Source organism: Mastigoproctus giganteus, chromosome 9, assembly GCF_048544385.1.
Source record: "Mastigoproctus giganteus isolate SK-2022 chromosome 9, ASM4854438v1, whole genome shotgun sequence".
In the NCBI taxonomy this organism is placed as follows: Eukaryota; Metazoa; Arthropoda; class Arachnida; order Uropygi; family Thelyphonidae; genus Mastigoproctus; species Mastigoproctus giganteus.
The window spans coordinates 113942256-113961489 of NC_143583.1; the positions used below are offsets into that span (position 1 = coordinate 113942256).

A 19234-nucleotide genomic window follows, 5' to 3' on the forward strand; every position below is an offset into this window, starting at 1 on the left:
TTCAAATAAACAAATTCCAATCCTGCAACTAAAACACTTTATTTACAATAAAATAAAATAAATACGAGAGCGTATAAAATGAAATAAAATAAAATATATAGTAGTCTAAAACTGATGTGATTTAATTTACAATAAAATACAAAAAATATAAATTAATTTACGTCTAGATTGTTCTAGCCATAAATTAAGTACTAAGTTCCAAAAAAGTGGGCCCAATACAGACCTCTGAGGACACCCTCTCGAAAGATTCCAATTGAACTGTAGATGCTTAGCTTTCAGTATAATTTTTCTATCATACAAATAACTCTGTTTTGTTCTATTCAATAAGTCTGGACATTGTATACCCCATAATGGAGACAGAATACTCTCATGCCACACCATGTCAAAATCTCCAGTAAAATCTATAAATATGGCTAACACATACTTATCCTCTGCCTGGTTGTTGAAATTCATGAGATAATTAATGGTATCCTCCGTAGAATGCCCTCTCTTGAAACCATACTGATAAGGCAAGGTCAAACCATTTTTATCCATGATTTGGTTTAGTCTTAAAAATAACAATCTTTCAAAAACTTTGCCAAGATTAGCCAATAACGAAATTGGTCTATACCCTCTTGGGTCATTTGATTTTTTACCCGGCTTAACTAACAGCTTGATCAAACCAACTTTCCAGGTCCCAGGAAAGGTACCTTGAAGTAAGTATTTATTATAACAAGATGTTAGGATAAAGCTCAATCACTTTAAGAACAGCGATATTCTCTACTAAATCGATCCCCGGAGCTTTGGAAATGTTAATTTTCTTAGAAACGGCTCTCAATTCCTCTAAAGTAAATAAGCTAATATCAACAGACCCAAGGTATATTACATTAGAGTTCTTGATACCTTCTTGTTCCGTTGTCTGCCCCCCCCCTTCTTCCTCATGAGGAAACAACTCCGATGTTATTGCCTGCACTGTTGTAATCCAATCAGTTGTTTCCAAACCATTGCCGATTACTGTATTCATTATCTCTTATCTCTCCAGGTCATACTTTATTCATATTTAGTTTATAAATTAATCCCTAAGGATCTGTATTGCCCACACTAATAACTAGATTTCTCCAAGCCTTTAATTTACTCTCATAAATAGCCTTATAATAATTTTTCTTTTTATTCCTATAACGTGCATGATAAATTTGAGCCTCATTCAGCCCCCACCTCCTATACCTCTGATATGCCTTCCTACATAAAAATATTTCTTTCCTTAACCTGGTGATTCCGCATTCCACCAATTAACAACTCGCCTCTTAAATCGTTGTCTTCTTGAGGCACAACTGAGGCTTCTAAGCAATGAAGACTGAAAGTATCATACTCACAAGGATTTTAAAAAATTCAAATCAACCATATTGTCTCCTGAAAAATCTAAATCCACTGACCGTGCAAAACTAGACCAGTTAACATTGCTATTAAAAAAAAAAAAAATTTACTATATTAGGGTTACCCGTAAATGATTACATTAACCCGTATTCGTGTCTGAAAATTGCGTGTGTTCTTTGGTCGATTTGCCTGTTTTGCTGGACGAAAAAATCTCAGTTTCTGAGCGAAAGAACCTTGCTATCTATGCCTGAGACCGACTAACTCAGCCACGGAGTGAAAAAAGCCCACTAAAGTTCCTCGCGTCATCGACGGGATTCGAACCCGGGCCTTTTCCACCCGGTGTGGGGAGGAGGGTGACGTTACTATAATATTTTTCCTATAACATGCATGATAAATTTGAGCCTCATTCAGCCCCCACCTCCTATACCTCTGATATGCCTTCCTACATAAAAATACTTCTTTCCTTAACCTGGTGATTCCGCATTCCACCAATTAACAACTCGCCTCTTAACTCGTTGTCTTCTTGAGGCACAACTGAGGCTTCTATTAAGGCCTCTTATTTATTTATTTTATTATTTTTTTTTTTGGCTGATGCTGCATAAGCTTGCTTTCTTGCATCAAATGCCTTTACTAATGCTAATGCTAATGCTAATGCTAATGATACCACTGTGCTACCCACGCAGAACATTGCTACTAAAAAAAATATAGCGCAAGGAGCCCGGAATGTCAGATGACACATGTCTACGATGCCACTTAGCATCAGAAACGATTGAACACATCACCGCGGGTTGCAAAGCGATCACCCAGACTGAGTACATCCACAGACATGTCATGTATCCAGTATAATAGATCAGAAGCTAGTGAGGAAATACCAGTTTACCAAAGAAAGTGTACCATACTACAAGTTCGAACCCCAGGGAATACTAATGATCCCAACCCACAAGCTGCACTGGGACCGAGCCATAATAACGTTTAAGACTGTCCCACACAACAAACCGGACATAACCCTTGTCGACAAGATGGAAAAGGCTACCTGCCTGATTTACAGTTCGGCTCCCAACACTAGCAATGTCCAGAAAAGCCATGATGAAAAAATTAGTAAGTACTTGAACCTAAGACAGGAGATCAAAGAGATGTTGCATATGCAACAAGTAATAATTATCCTGTTCATCGTGCCACATTTATGGTGCGAAAGATCCTACATAACAGCCTAGCAGGAATAAGTCTCCCAGTCAACACATACAAGGAACTCCATAAAGTTGCAATCCTGAACACTTGTATGGTAGGCAGAGCGTCCCTCGACCAACAGCGACACCAGCCACAACAAGATTCACCCTGCGTACTTGGTAGCAATATCCGTCACGAGGTGAAATCCCCCAATCAGGGAGAAATAATATAAGAGTTATGATAATAATTATAATAATAAAAATAATACGTGCATCTTTTTTTTTTTTTTTTTTTTTTTTTGTTTTGTTTTGAAGGATCGTCAGAGATTTAGGCCATATTTCTCCGTCTATATTTCCTGAAAATTGCGTGTGTTCTTTGTTCGAATTTCTGTTCTACTTGAAGAAAATCACCATGATGTCCTTGCCTGATAACGACTAACTTAGCCACTCTGTGGAAACGGTCACAAATTTCGTCCTTTATTCGACAGGATTCGGACTTTGGCCTTTTACATCCGTTGTGGGCAGTAAGGAAATTCGGCCAAGTGTGCCACCCATGAGGGTAGTATCTACATCATCCTCTTTGTCCCTAGGTTACTGAATTCTCAACTTCTTACTTAGACTGAATAGCGGCAACTGGGTTCCTTTGAGGTGCTAATACTGCAAAACTAGTAAATTTTTGCTGAAACAAGAAAATTTCTATAAACAAGAACAAATTATAATACTCGACTGGGAATTTACTGGTGAGCCTAAATTTTGTGATTTGGGTTACAGATCCATTTTTATATTTTATACAGCGTGATTCAGGAGGAATAGCAAATATTTTGGGAGGTTACTGTGTTATGTAACGCTTATTCTGAGTAAAAATTTCATATAAACATGTGTCCAATTCTCAATGCTTAGGGAAATAGAACTGTTTGAAATTAGTGTGCACAGTTCCCTGAATCAGATGTGACTAAGAAGCAGTTATAACCTGACGCTGTTTGGTGTTAAAAGTGTTGTTAAGAATACCATACATCTTTACACATGCTGAATATGCTGATATGGTGTTTGTCTACGGTATTTGTGGTGGAAGTGCAACTGGTGCTTTAGAGAATACCGTCGACGGTTTCCTAGCCGCAGAATACCGGATTCAAGAGCGTTAACACCAAACTGCGTGAGGCTGATACAGTTGCCAGCGCTCATATTTCTTTTGAACATGCAAATGAAAAAAATCTGGGTGACTTAGAGCACATTGTTCAATCGGTAGAACGCAGTACTACTATTAGCGCACGAAGAATTTCTACGCGAATCGGTGTGGAACACCGATACGCGTAGGAGTGGATCTCAGCGATTGGAATTTTTTCGGTGAGTAAATGTTAATCGCCGATTAATTCCATTATTGTTCAGCTATGAAGCTACTTTCACTCGTGACGGTATCAGCAACACCCGTAACTCTCATAGTTCATCAGACGAAAATCCAAATGTTACTGTAGAAACAAATTTTTAAATTTGGTTCTCTATAAACGTGTGGTGCAGTACCATCGACATTCAGTTGTTTGGGCCTGTTGTGGTACAAATCGTCTTACAGGACCCATTTACCTAGAATTTCGGCAAAACGAACTTCCACTATTATTGGAGGATGTTCCCTTGGCTACAAGGATTGGTATGTACTTTCAGCATGACGGAGCTCCTGCACATTATACCCGTCTGGTGGTACAATATCTTAATCCAACTTTCCCTGCACGATGGATCGGCCGCAATCGGTGGTCCCGTTCATTGCTCACCAAGATCTCCAGACCTCACTCCGTTAGATTTTGTTTGTGAGGTTGGATGAAAAGCGCAGTATACGAAGAAAAGGTGAATAGAAGAGACGAATTACTCGCTCCCATTTTAGATACTGCTGCCCTCATAAAGGAACGCTAAGACGACCTTCTGAAAAGCATGTAGTAGTAGTAGTGGTGGCATGTGAAGCAAGAAAGCAAGTGTATGAGCTTATGCAGCATCAGCCAAAAAAAAAAAAAAAAAAAAAAAATCACACCATTTCCTCCAAATGCCTGTCCAGCTCCTCCCCATTCAACCCATCAACCCCCACAATGACAGATGGAAGCCTGCCCCAGCAACCAACCACCCACCGGCCAAGGGCAAACCTCCCCACATCCACTCCACATCTGTCCCTCCCAACTTGAATCTATGCCCCCTCAGGTTCGTAATTCAAAGTGGAAGGATCCCATCAGAATCCAGCCTGCTCAACCCACCCAAGGACCCACACACCTCAACCAGACCACAACGCAGGTGCCCAGCCTCCAGCCACTGCAACCCGCAGAACCCAAGCCTCCCCTGGAAAGACGATCCCTTCATTCCCTCCACCAACCCCGCCACCCCCTTGCCCACGCTCAAGGAAATCCACATCCCTCCAAAAATGAGGCCTCCAGACCTGAACGCAGCACTTAAGGCGCGGCCCGACCATTGCCCCACACAGAGGGACAATCACCTCCTCCTCCCCGCCAGCAAAATTTCTATACATCATCCACAAAACCCCACGACCCGCCCTGGCAGCCCGTCCGCACCGCTCAGTAAACCCCACACCTGACTGAACAACCACTCCCAGGTCCCTCTCATTCTCCACCACCTTAAGTGCAGCACCACACAGCTGGTACGCTTCTCCGGGGCTACTTACACCCATATGCAGCACTTCGCACCCGTCAAGGTCAAACCTCAATTGCTACCTCCCAGCCCATCCGCCCAAATCATCCAGATCCCGCCGCAGCAGCATACTGCCACCACTGTCACCAACAACCCCGCCAGCCCCCGCATCATTCGCAAACCCCGACACCAAGCCCGATATATCCGCATCAATACCACCGACAAACACACAAAACAACAGTGGACTCAAAACAGAACCCTGTGGGACTCCACCAACAATACCAGTCCACGAAGAGCAGCACTCACCAACCATCACCCTCTGCCCTCTCCCATCCAACCATCCCAGCAACTTACCCTTAATACAATTTTGCTCCAATTTGTACAACAGTCCCCCACGCGCAACAGCGCCAAAAAGCCTTCCCGAAATCCAAATACACAACATCAAAACTACTCCCTGCATCCAGCCCCCCCCCCCCGCAACCACGCCACATTATCCTATCAAATCTGTCAGACAAGACTTTCCCTCAACAAATCCACGCTGTGTCCGAACCATTGCTGCTGTCCTGTCTAGATAATCCTGCAATGCATCTTTTACCAGTGACTCCATTATTTTACCCGGAACAGAAGTTAAACTAACTGGTCTGTAATTACTCGTGTCACCCTTCGATTCCCCTTTGTGAATTGGAGATACATTTGTACATATCCAGTCTGTGGGGATCCCTCCCCCGAGTCCAAGGATGTTCTCATAATTATGGCTAAGGGTTTGCTTAGTTGCTTTGCCGCCTCAGAACAATACGTCATATTAACTCAAGAGTTGCAAAGTGCATTGAGGTTGGTGGTGGGATATTCGAACATTTAATGTGAACTGTAAAAAAACTGTCAATTATTTATGTTTTGTATTATTCTAAAAGTCAATAAATACAAACAATAAGTCATTTATCGTTTTTTAATACCGCTCATAATGGCTTTGTGCGCGCCAGTTTCAAACAACTGTATCTCCTTATCCATTGAGAATTGGACATATGTTTAAATGAACTTTTTTACTCACAGTAATCGATACCATAACCTCCCAAAATATTTACTGTTCCTCCTGAATTACGCTTTATTTTTATTTCTATATATATATATATATATATATATATATATATATATATATATATATCAATTTCATTTTTTTTGTCTGATTTTTTTTTCTCTCCCACAGGTTTCTTTAGGCGGAAATTTGAAAGTTAAATTGGCATTTTATTGAAACGTGTGTTGGGTTTCATTCGTTATGATTCTTACTAAAGATGAGTAATATGGATCCACGTTATGAATTTAATTGTCCACAATATGTTGATTTTAATTGTGTTTCAGAAGACGTGTCATCAGATCTTTATTTCGGTAATTTTTCAAATTTTGAAACGTTTTATATACTTAATTATTGATTTTTATTTGGAAGATTGAATTAACGGCTTTGTATTTCCGAAATGATAATGAAAATTAAATTAGGAAATTTAAATTAGATATTTAGATCGAATTTAACATTGTGGTATCTGAAGTCTTAATAATGTGTGATCATTGATTTGGTCATTGCTTAGCGCAGATTGTCATACTTGGCCATTATTATTATTAGTAGCCATATGGTGCAAGGAAGCCTGAGGCTTATGCTGCACCAGCCAAAAAAAATTCCCGAGTTACCCTGAGAGAGGGAGAGGAAGGAAGGAATGAATCAATCAATCAATCAATCAATCATCAAGAAAGAGAAGCTTGATGATATTCAGCTCCGGATCCTGAGTGTGCCAAGCCTATACTCACCAGATGTGTGCCCCTGGGCATGTTGCATAATCGATACCACCCTGTGCACAAGAAAATGTAATCCTCGTTAAGTTTGTGGTATTGTGCTTAGGGCAATTAACTAAGAGTAAGTATGTGATTTGAGACGGACGTCTAGCCTGGGATTTCCAAAGTGGGGGGGGTGTATACTAGAGCAGTGTTGCAAGGATTCTAAAATCATCATCATCATGTAGCAGTGTAAAAAATACATTACTTTGATCATGAGGTTCAATAGCCTTTAGTTTGGATTGCCTCTGGACCCGAACAACATCTTTAGGCCCTCTTTTTCCTAAATTTAAAGAACCAAGTCCAGGGCCGGATTTTAATGTTTGTAGGCCCTAGACACTTTTTATTCTGAAAAGTGGGAAAAGAGGAGTAAAATATTTCTTATAATAAATTATACTGTATTAACACACTGGCTGCGAATTACATCTTTTGATGTAATGAAAGTATGAGCAGTGGATCAATGCATGCACGTATGAAAGTGTATAAATGTGTATGACTGTTGTTTCATGCTTACTTTGTTAAACTGACTTGTTTTGTAGAAAGTTAAATGTGCATTCGCCTGTTAAAAACAGTTGTACCCACAAATCTGTACATGTGAGTTATATATAAAGAGAGTGGTAGTAAATAGTGGAATAAGTTTATGGTGTGACATTTTAAGAAAATAGTGTGAATTTTAAAAGAAGACTGGTGAGCTGTATTTTCAGTTTTTCATATTCTGATCCAGTGGTGTATTTGGGCTGGAACGCACCAGGACGTCGTTCCGGTACTTTTTTCTAAATGTCATAATAGAAAATCATTAAATTTATACACCTAATATTATGAAACAATGGCATAATCAAAGGGAAGGGAGAAATATCTATTTCACCCATTGCTACTAAAAATATATATTAATAGTAATCTTTAAAATTAATAGATTCCTTTAAAAATTTATTTAAAAACAAAAATATAAATTTTGCAACGTAACTTGAACGTTTCTTTCTGAAGTACAATGTGTTAGATAATAATAATATATATAGCGTAATACGCATCAATTATATAGTGTAATACGCATCACTGCATTAAGGATTCTGTTAGATAACGTAGTATTGACAATTAATTAATTACATTTATTGATGTTATTAATTTAAAATATCATGCCCCAGACTAGAGCAGCAAAGCAACAGGCACAAAGTGGTAGGAGTGCTGTGACACGGGGGAGAACTGAGGGAGGCGATTCACCAACGTATCACAGCCTAAAAAAATGTGCAACTTGTGAAATATTTCCAAACTCTCTGGAACAGAACATGATCTAGCCAAGGAGGATGTCTTTGGGTGTGTGCGCCAGGTGCAGAGAGTGTCTAGAAATTAGGCATCAACTCAGTGTTCTACTGGGAGTCTGAGAGCTTGAGGTGTAGGATAGATGCCCTCGAAGAAATTAATATGAGGGGCCTGTCAAGCTCTCAACTGCCCAACTCAATGCCAGAGCTCACTCCTGGGAATCGGGCAACACAGCGGCAATCTCCAAGGCAGAATGCTCTGGTCCCAAAGGAACTAGTTATTGCTGGTGACTCTATTGTCACCGAGATGGGAATATATTGTGTAAAAAGGATAGATGGAACAGGACCGGGGCAAAAGTTGATGTTGTAAAGCATATATAATCTTTTAAGGGCACAAAAGGTGATATTGTTGTACACGTTGGCACCAGTGACATTAAGAGTAGATCTGCAGATTTACTTAACAAGTACAGGTCAATGTTGCAAAAAAATCGTGAGTTAGGGTTAAATTTGAAAGTGTCTGCAATTCTGCCCAGACACGATGGGAGGGAGTACATGTGAGAGCCTTGTCAATCAATTTGGCCCTGGAGGCGATGTGCAAGGCTCAAGGAGTAGAATTTTTTCAGTGTGGTCTGTGCTTGTTAACAGGAGAGACTGCTTCTACGGGGATGGGATACACTTAAATAGAAAGGGTGCAAGAATATTTGCTGATGCTATCGAGGCAGTGTTAGGTGGGTTGGAAAACTGCTGGCTTGGGGGGGAATTCAGACTAAAAGGTTCAAAATAGCTGCAGGCAGAGGTGAAGGCGATTCTTGCACAACTTCTATTAGAATAAGTAGCGACCTAGAGTGGGGGGTGCTGGGGATTTCAGGGACTGATGGCAGTCATCGTGAAATAGGTGGGTATATGGGATGTGTCAGGGTAACTAAGAATAGGTGCATGTATACCAATGCTAGAAGTATAGTAAATGAATTTGAAGTGTGGGTCAAGACATCAAAGGCAGATATTGTTGGGATATCAGAGACGTGGTGTCCCACTGATATTAGGAATGCAGAATTGGAATTTGGGGAGTACAATGTGTACAGACAGGATAGGAAGGGAGGAGGTGTCATGCTGTTAATTAAGAAAAACAAAATCAAAAGAAGTGCATCCAGTTGATATAGATGAACAGTTCACTGTTGAGTCAGTTTGATGTGACATAAGCACTGCAAAAGCAAAAATAAGAGTAGGAGTGTGTTATAGGCCTAATGACTTGAATGTGTACAATGAATAATTGTACAGAGAAATACAGTGGACTAGTAAATCAGAATGTCTTATAATGGGGGGGTTTTAACTTTCCAGATATTGACTGGAACTTGTGGGTTGGTCACTCACACACTAGTAAGACTTTTGTGGATTTATTGGATGATTGTTTTCTGCAGCAACATGTTCGAGAGGCAACCAGAGAGGGTAATACTCTTGATCTGGTTATCAGCAGTGATCATTCTTGTATTAAAAATTTGCACATAAAGGAACCACTAGGTGGCATTAATCACAGTGTATTGATGTGGGATTTACTTAAAGATATAGGTTTAGGTTAGATATAGGTATAGCTCAAGGTTTAGGCCTAAATGGTTATCAAATGAACTAATGAGACTCGTGACAGAGAAGAAAAATGCACTGGGTGCATATAAATTATCAAGCGACTCAGAAGCCTATGGCAGATATAAGCTTGTCTGTAATCAGGTCACAAAGGAGGTTAGGCAGGCGATGGCAGATTATGAGAAATCTTTGGCAAAGGATGCTAAGAAAAACAGCAAGGATTTCTTTACTTATATAAACTCTAAAAGTCCACTTGATATCGATGGTTCGACTGTTGATGATCCTGCTCAGATAGCAAACAAACTGAATAAGTATTTTACATCTACACTCACGCATGAGGAGTTATTAAGTTTTGAAAATGGCAGAAGGTTATCAAATTGTAGCAGGGTGCTTAATGATTTTTTAATAACTGAGAGCAAAGTGGAGGAGAAATTGTTGAAGTTAAACATTAGAAAGGCACCTGGGGTGGATGGGATCTATCCAGTTATATTAAAGGAGGCAGCAAAGCAACTAAGCAAACCCTTAGCCATAATTATGAGAGCATCCTTGGACTCAGGGGAGGCCCCCATGGTCTGGAGATGTGCAAATGTATCCCCAGTTCACAAAGGGGGATCGAAGGGTGAAACGAGTAATTACAGACCAGTTAGTTTAACTTCTGTTCCAAGTAAAATAATGGAGTCACTAGTTAAAGGTGCATTGTAGGATCATCTAGACAAGACTGCTGCAATAATTCAGACAAAGCATGGCTTGTTAAGCGAAAGTCTTGTCTGACAAATTTGATAGGATATTATGATGTGGTTACAAAGGAACTGGATGCAAAAAACAATTTGATATCATATATTTGGATTTCAGGAAAGCTTTTGACACTGTTGCACGTGTAAGACTATTGTACAAATTGGAGCAGAATGGTATTAAGGGTAAGTTGCTACAATGGATAAAAGGATGGTTGAGTGGTAATCAATGGGTGCTGCTCTTCGAGGACTAATGTTATTAGTGGAGTCCCACAGGTTCGGTGTTGGGTCCTCTGTTGTTTTGTATATTTATCAATGATATTGATGAAGGCATATCAGGCTTAGTGTTGAAGTTTTCAGATGACACAAAGGTTGGCAGGGTTGTTAATGACAGTAATGGCAGTGTGCTACTGCAACAGGATCTAGAAAATTTGGGGCAGTGGGCTAAGAAGTGGCGACTGAAATTTAACCTTGACAAATGCAAAGTACTGCCTGTGGGTAGAAGTAACCCCAGAGAAACGTATCAACTGTGTGGTACTACACTTAAGGTGGTAGAAAATGAAAAATACCTGGGAGTAATTGTGCAGTCAGATATGAAGTTTTCTGAGCAATGCAGTCAGGCTGCCAAAGCAGGTCATGGGGTTTTGTCAATATAGGAATTTTGCTAGCAGGGAAAAGGAGATGATTGTCCCTCTGTATAAGGCAATGGTCAGGCCATGTCTTGAGTACTGCGTACAGGTCTGGAGGCCTCATTTTAGGAAGGATGTAAATTTGCTTGAGCGTGTACAGAGAAGGGCTCTCGCTTTACAGCAGCCAAGAAAGCATCATAACTACCTACTTGGTAATATTCAAAACTTGCTGACTCATCTAGCTAAGAACACGAAAGTAATAAAATTTTGTTGGGTCGCTAGCCATGTTGGCATACCTGGCTATGAGAGTGCTGACCATGCAGCCAAATCTACTCTGCAACCAATTGATGACTCTTTCAAAATTCCTTTCACCGATTATAAAAGTCTTATAACAAAGCGAAGTATGATTTACTGGCAAACCATCTGGCAAAACCAAGAAGGCAACAAACTCCTTCGGATTAAACTGAAACTCCAGTCTTGGCCATCTAGTTTCCGCTCGAACCGAAAGGAAGAAGTCACACTTGCAAGATTACGAATAGGACGTATGTCCTTCCTAAGACCCGCCTTCTTGTCCGAACTGCCATGCTCAAATCACAGTCCAGCACATCATTGTTGACTGCCCTCTCTATAATGGAGTACGGCAAACCACCTTCTTATCAAACTATGCAGCCCAAATCACACCTACTTTGCAACAAATATTAGACGACAGATCTGACATTAATGCAGTTTTCACTTTCCTAAAAAGGATAAAATGCTATGACAAAATATAATGCTTAAATCTCACATAATGCACATATCTCACTTTTTATAAAGCCTTTTGCCTCCTACCATTGTTTGGCGCATAATGGCCTATAGCTGCTGTTGCGCCGTAAAACATACAACAACAACAGAGAAGGGCAACAAGATTGGTGAGGGGAATGAAGGGATCCTCTTACCAAGAGAGGCTTGAGTTCTGCAAATTGCAGTGGCTGGAGACTAGGCACCTGTGCGGTGATCTGAGTGAGGTGTATAAGGCCTTGAATGGGTTGAGCACGCTGAATTCTGATGGGATCCTTCCACTTGTTCAGATTACGAACCTAAGGGGGCATTAATTCAAATTAAGAAAAGACGTGTGGAAATTTGCCTTTAGCCAGTGGGTGGTTAATTGCTGGAACAAACTTCCATCTGTCGTTGTGGAAGTTGATAGGTTGAATAAATTTAAGGAGGAACTGGACAGGCATTTGGAGGGAATGGTGTGATTTTATTTTATTTTTTTGTGATGCTGCATAAGCTCATACACTTGCTTTCTTGCATCAATGCCACTACTACTACTATAAAGAGATCCAACGAGTGAGATATACTGTGATGTGTGTGGATGCTGTATTTTCGCCATGAGCTGAACGCTAGAACTGGTTGTTCTTTGAACCGTGAGTTGGAAGTCTGATTCATTTACTGTACAGTCGATGTGGCATTATCATATAGTCTTTTGGAGAACGAGCGTTCGGGTACTATTTTTTTTTCGAGTGTTCCGGTACTGTTTTTTGTAGCAATACTCCTGTGTTCTGATTCCACAATAATTTCTGTTAACTGTGTTTAATGTGATTTAAAATGTCTGATGGATATATGCAAAAACACGAATGTGGTTATGAAAGAAGAAAAAGAAAAAGCTTTGGATAAAATGAAAAATTCAATGCTGAAATACATAATAAATGTTCCAAACCAGTCCTGCGATAAGCCTACTCTTTCTCAATCTGAAGATTTCAGTGATGGCATTCATAGGCCTACCTCTAGACCTACCAACAAAGGAACAAATAAAGGTCAAGTTGATATAGAATTAGAATCAGACCAGGTAGATTCCGTAGACAACTGATGTAATTGCAAATAAAAGTGAATCAGAGCCTGTTAATGACAAATACCCAAAAAGCATCTGTTACTTTTTCACTATCAGATTTCAGTACTGATCCAGCTAAATGGAAAATAAATGCTGATTTCATTCATCATGTTGCCCAAAATGTGCTGTCTCAGAATTTAGAGTGCAATTTGAAATCAACATCTAAAATTTTTGGCAAAAAAGTAAGATATAATCCAGAAAAGAATTGTTTTAATGGGAAATGGCAATGTCGTTAAAAAAGAGACTAGCTAATATTCACAGAATCTACTGGAAAATTGTATTGTTATGTGTGTATGTTATTTAATGAGATATGTAATCAGTTTTAAACTCGATTCAACGACTGGAGAAATGCAAATGCAAGAATCACAACACATGTAAAATCAAAAGAGAATTTCACTTCTATATCTAATATGTTGCAGTTCCAAAAGTCTACCCAGATTGACACAAAATTGCAAATCGAGAAGGAAAAAGCAATTAAATACTGGACTGAAGTTTTAAGAAGAGTAGTTGTGGTAGTAAAAGTTTTGGCAGAAAGGTGGTGATAATGAGCAACACAATGATTTCTACCAATGGCAACTTCCTCAGGTCTATTGATCTTCCATCTGAGTTTGATCCTTTTATAAAAGCGCATATGGAAATCCAGGAAGTGGAAATGTTTCGTACCTGTCTTCAACCACATATGAAGAATTTATCAATGTATTAGGGTCAAAAGTGTTGGCACACATCACATCTGAAATTAAAGAAGCCAAATATTACGGCATCAGCATAGCTTCATCTCCCAATATAAGTCACACAGATCAACTGTCGGTCATTATTTGCTATGTATCAAAAGATGGTGAAGTACATGAGCATTTCTTGATGTTTGTTTCCATTGAAAAGCATCATGCAAAATATCTTTTTGACACGGTAGCATCCGTTCTTGATCAACATGGAATAGATGTAGCAAATTACAGATCTCAGTCATATGACAACGCTGCTAATATGAGTGGGATGTATTCTGGAGTCCAAGCCAGATTCAGGGAAGTCAACAAACTAGCACTATGAATTCCATGTGCTTCACACAGTCTTAATTTAGTAAAGATCACGACATCCACAGAAAGCTGTTTGGCTGCCGTTAATTTTTTTGGCATTTTACAGTTGCTCTACCATTCTTTGCAGCCTCACCACAAAGATGGTTGTTCTAAATTGAGTACGATGGAGAATACAATCTCGATCAAAAATCTATCAGACACAAGATGGTCATCACGTTACGATGCTGCAAGATCACTGAAAAAAAAACAATACAGTAAAATTCGTGCAGAACTCGTTGGTAACTCAGAATGTGAGGAACAAAAACCGACAGTGGTTCATGAAGCTGTTGTTGTTGTTATTGAGTTTAAAGACACAAGGGCAACTGAGGCCAAATTGCGTCTATTCATCGTTTAATTGCATGACCCTATCTTTATAGTTGCTAAATTATATACTTTTGTATAGGCCAGTTCATGAAGCAAAAGCTTTGATAAATAAACTGAACAGGTTAGAAGTAGCATTAATGACTATCATTTGGGAAGATCTTCTAAAAAACATAGAGCGAATAAAGCAATTCAAGAACCTGGAATTTAATTATGCGTAATTGTGAAATTATATGATATTCTTCTGGATTATTTGATTGATGTTCAAGACGAAGACAAATTTGGTGATTTTGAAAAAGTGGCAAAAGAATTCGTTCCAAATTATGATTACAGACAATATGAAGACCGAAAGTGGAAAAGAAACCGTTTGATGAAACACCAGAGGAATTGGTACCAGAAGAAATAAGTGCAAAAGATACATTTCGAATTAAATTTTTTTAATGTATTGCAGACATACTACTCACAGAAATGAAAACGACGTGCTGCATACAGTACAGTGTATGCTACCTTCAGTTTTCTTATAGATAAAGCTATGTGAAAAGAAGAAATTCGATCCAAAGCCACAGCATTAGTCCGACTTAGAAATAGACTTCGTTGATGAATTCCTATTGTTTTTGGCACTATACAAGGACAAAATCTCATGACTGGGACAGCTAGTTTCCTTCTCCATCACAATTTGAACAGTTGTATTGCATTTTTTTTTTTACTCTCTTTGTTATAGTGTGCCAATCCGTGTAATAGAGAAAAACGTTTTATACATGCCTGCAGGTGTGTGCTTTTGTAATTAGTAGATATTGGATTATATGCACTAAAACACAGGTGAAATATGCATTCCAATTAGCACTACATTTTTTTATGTTTATTACTCATTTATTACAATTAATGGAACCACACCTTTTTTAAAAATTTTCCCTTTCAAACTCACGCCTGGAATAAATTTTGTTACAATACATAATAGTATATTTCTCAAAGTGGTCCATTGTAAGTATGTGTTGTATATCATTCAAGATCATTTTATACACAGAGAATGGCCTTTCTACTTCTATGGAAGTGACTCTTCTGAGTTCCTCTCTAAAACATTATTGTATTATCTATTTCTTCTTCTGTGCCTTCTGGCTAAGTTAATTTACAATTCAACTTTTTCCATCTCTCCAATTGCACTGCTCAAAGAAAGTCCCTGTATTTCAAGTTTGGTTATACAACTAGGTAACCAGCTGAAATGAGTCTGGATGAACAAATGTTTTCTAGCCAAAGAATCAGAAGGCATTAGCATTAGCATTAGTAGAGGCATATGATGCAAGAAAGCAAGCTTATTCAGCATCAGCCAAAAAAAAAAAAAAAAAAAAAAACAACCACTACTCCCATTTCACCCCTCCGTTCGTTCGAAATACCTGTCCAGCTGAGCCTTAAATTTATTTAGGCTATCAACTTCAACAACAAGCGATGGGAGTCTATTCCACAAACCAACTGCCCGCTGGCTAAAGGCAAATTTCCGCACATCTATCCGACATCCGTCCTTCCTCAGAAGGACGGATGTCGGATGTCCTGTCATCATTGTCTTAGCATGACCAATAGCTGTTGAATGCATACACACTATCCAAGGAATTGGCAAATTCTTTTATAGAATCAAAATTTTTAGTAAAAAACAGTGCCACTTGTAACCAAGTTCTCCATCTTTTGAGTTGTTGTTATTTGGTTTTTAGGAGCATTAGCAACTAAGGCCATATTGCTCCAGGTATATGCGGTGGTCATTCCCTGACCTTTCTGCATCTTCTATATTTGGTGGTCACGGGCTTGAACCCTGGTCTAATCAAGAAGCGTGTGCTACGTACTGCTGCTCCTGCCCACCTGGCTACGGAGGCACCCCATCTTTTGAGAACAGGATCAGGTGGGAGAGGAAGAGTAGGTAGGATATTCTTGAACATGCTTTTGCCAAAATCTTTTTATTCTAGAAATAAGTTTGTTAATATCACCAAAATTCTCCTCAGTTGCTTTTGCCAACCTATTACTCATTCATTTTCTGTCCAAAATCTGATCCATGTTACTTGCTTAGCCCATGGCTTGTAAGCCACGGGCTAAGCAAGTAACATGGATTAGATTTTGGATGGAAAATTTGTAATGCAGAAGTGACTTTTAATAAAATCTTGCTACAGTAATTCACCTTTTCAAGGGCCTTACAAGCAAATAAATATGGATGCGATGGTTCTGAGTCTAATTTTCCACATATAAAATGTGCAGCATAGTGGTCACAAACATTTGTCATTTCGTTGATGGACATCCAGTTGAAGTTTTCTCTAATATCTTGATGAATTTTGCAAATAATGTCATCATAAATAGTTTTTTCTTTCTCAAGGCAGATTTGTCTGGAATATTTTTATTTATGCAATATTTTTTTCAAAAATTGCTTGAAGACTTGATTGTTTATGTTTAACGTATTGAAAAGGATATTGCTGCCTACCAGGGCGAGACACAAATCCTTTGAAAAACCACTTTTCTCTTCTTTTGAAGTACATGGCTTAGTTAAAAATGACTGCTCTGGAAATTTTTCCTTGCTTTACCTTTGCTTGGCCCTAATGGGTGATGCTGTTTTCACATGTTGGTCTCTCTGGAATTTTTTCTTGCATGGAACATTATTTTTGCAAACAAAGAACACAATGCCATTCATAATAAAATCTTTTCGATAATTGGCAATGCATGATTTCATATGAAGTTTTGTAACAGATTTAATTTTTGGCATGTTTAACGAAAATGTTTCATCTGATGTAGGGGATAGCATGAGAACGAACAGCAAAATAATATTAAAACTTTTCCCATGCAGATTTGAGAAATTTTCCCACACTCACTGATGTATTATTCTGTGGTGATTTAATCGCAATACTGTGACTTGTTACATAGTTCCAAGATCAACATTTTAAAAAATGATCAAGTTAAGGAATATGCAGTATTGCTTGTAATATTTGCATTTGTCTAATGACTACAATGGTCACAATATGAATTTGCATATGCACATGAATTGCATATAATCCCAAGTCTAGTAATTAGTAGTGGTAAATGATGCAAAAAAGAAAGCTTATATAGCATCAGCCAAAAAAAAAAAAAAATCTCCACACTTCACCCATTCATACCCTCCAAGAATTTGTCTAGTTTTTCCTTGAATTGATTCAAACTATCCACTTCCACAACAGAAGCCTGTTCCAAGAATCAACCACCTGCTGGCTGGCAAACTTCCGCACATCTATCCTGCAACCATCTTTCCTCAACTTGAATTTATGCCCCCTCATGTGTGTAGTCTCAGCAAGAGATAAAATGCCATTAACATTTAGCTTAACATACTCAGTCCATTCAAGGCTTTAAACTTGTACCCGGAAGCATTTGATTCCAGTCTGCCTGACTCAAAAAGGTCTTTAAAATGCTAATATCAGACTCTGTAATGATGACAATAGTGAAAGTACAAATTCTGGGCCCTCCATGATATTTGCCAACCCCCCCCCCCCCCATCCACCATGCTCATTAAACACCTTGCAATCTTAGCTGCTTGGTCAGTTTGGCTTTTAAGGTAGCTTTGCTAGTGTGAAATGTGGGGTGGAAAACCATCTCATCTTAACACAGTTGGTTGCACAAAGGATTGTTAAATCTCTTAACTGTTCTGGATCTCAGTGACCCTACCAGTGTGCAATTTTAAAATCAGCAAGAAATAATTCAATTTTTTTTTTTTTTTTTTTTAATTTCAATCTCTTATGCAGACAACTAAGAAAAATCTACATTTTTATTTTTGTAAGTAAAATCCTTTCTGCCATGCTTTAGGTCTGTTGGCAAGTGAGTTGCAAATCAAAAAACCTGCACTTGTTAATAACATGGAAGCCCCGGAAATAAGTTGAAGCTGCTGCCTATACTTCAACCATTGTGTACCTGCCAGATACTTAGAGGATTGTGACAAAGCCAGAGAGTGTAATATTGGAAGCACTGCCAAGTATCATAAATCCGGTGGACTTCAGTAATTTTATGCAAAAGATGCCACTTAAGTCTTAACTCATGTATATAATTAGGCTTAGCATGATTTTGCATTTTTCCTGTTTGCATGATAATTAAAAGATTTCTGGATTTTCAATGGAGAAATCAAAGAAAACACTTTTTGGCAGCTAGTGGGAGTTTCAGTTATCTGAACCAAGTAGATGACCATCATAATATTGCTGAAATTGTGCTGGACACTTGTTATCCATGTGTCCCCGGCTATGGGTTAAAATGTTTATAGTTCAGGAAGTTTTTCTCCAGATATTTTTTGTTTTTACCGCTAGTTAATGCAGTGCATTTCTCTGTAACATTAATTTATTATAATTATAATTTTTTCTTTTTTTTTAAATTTTTAATTTAAATAAGGTACTCACTTGCATAGTGGGTGGGTGATTTTGTCTACTCTAACCCAAGCAAATCGAACTATTTATTGAACAAAAAAAAAAAAAAAAAAAAAATCCAAACTTATCAGTGCTTCTGAAGTGTGTATTATGTTTTAATGGATACCAGCACAGGATAAATGTAAAAATGATGTGAACTGTTTATAAATATTTCTGCAGCTGGGCTGCCATTCAGATATTATTTTGTTTGGTCCTAAGTAAGGAGGTTGTGGGTTTGAGCTTGTAGGCTTCCATGAAAAGTTCATGGCCAATTGCGAACTGGCATCATAAATATAGCTGCCTGTAATAATAAAATAATGCAGTTACAACAAATATGTATACTCATAATAATTTTAATAAATACACCAAATAGTGTAAATTATAATAGATATTGTAATTTACACGGGATGCCAGGTTTTAGCAGGG

At 38.5% G+C, this 19234-nt stretch overlaps 1 protein-coding gene across 1 annotated transcript in view; it reads left to right on the top strand.

Annotated features, from left to right (window-relative positions):
* Nucleotides 1–6430: 6430 nt before the first annotated feature.
* LOC150080655 (uncharacterized) overlaps nucleotides 6431–19234 on the top strand; it is a 175048-nt gene continuing 162244 nt past the window's right edge. Inside the window, exon 1 of the mRNA XM_090380774.1 lies at nucleotides 6431–6524. Within this exon, the coding sequence (XP_090236900.1) occupies nucleotides 6431–6524 (94 nt within the window). The remainder of the gene's footprint in view (nucleotides 6525–19234) is intronic.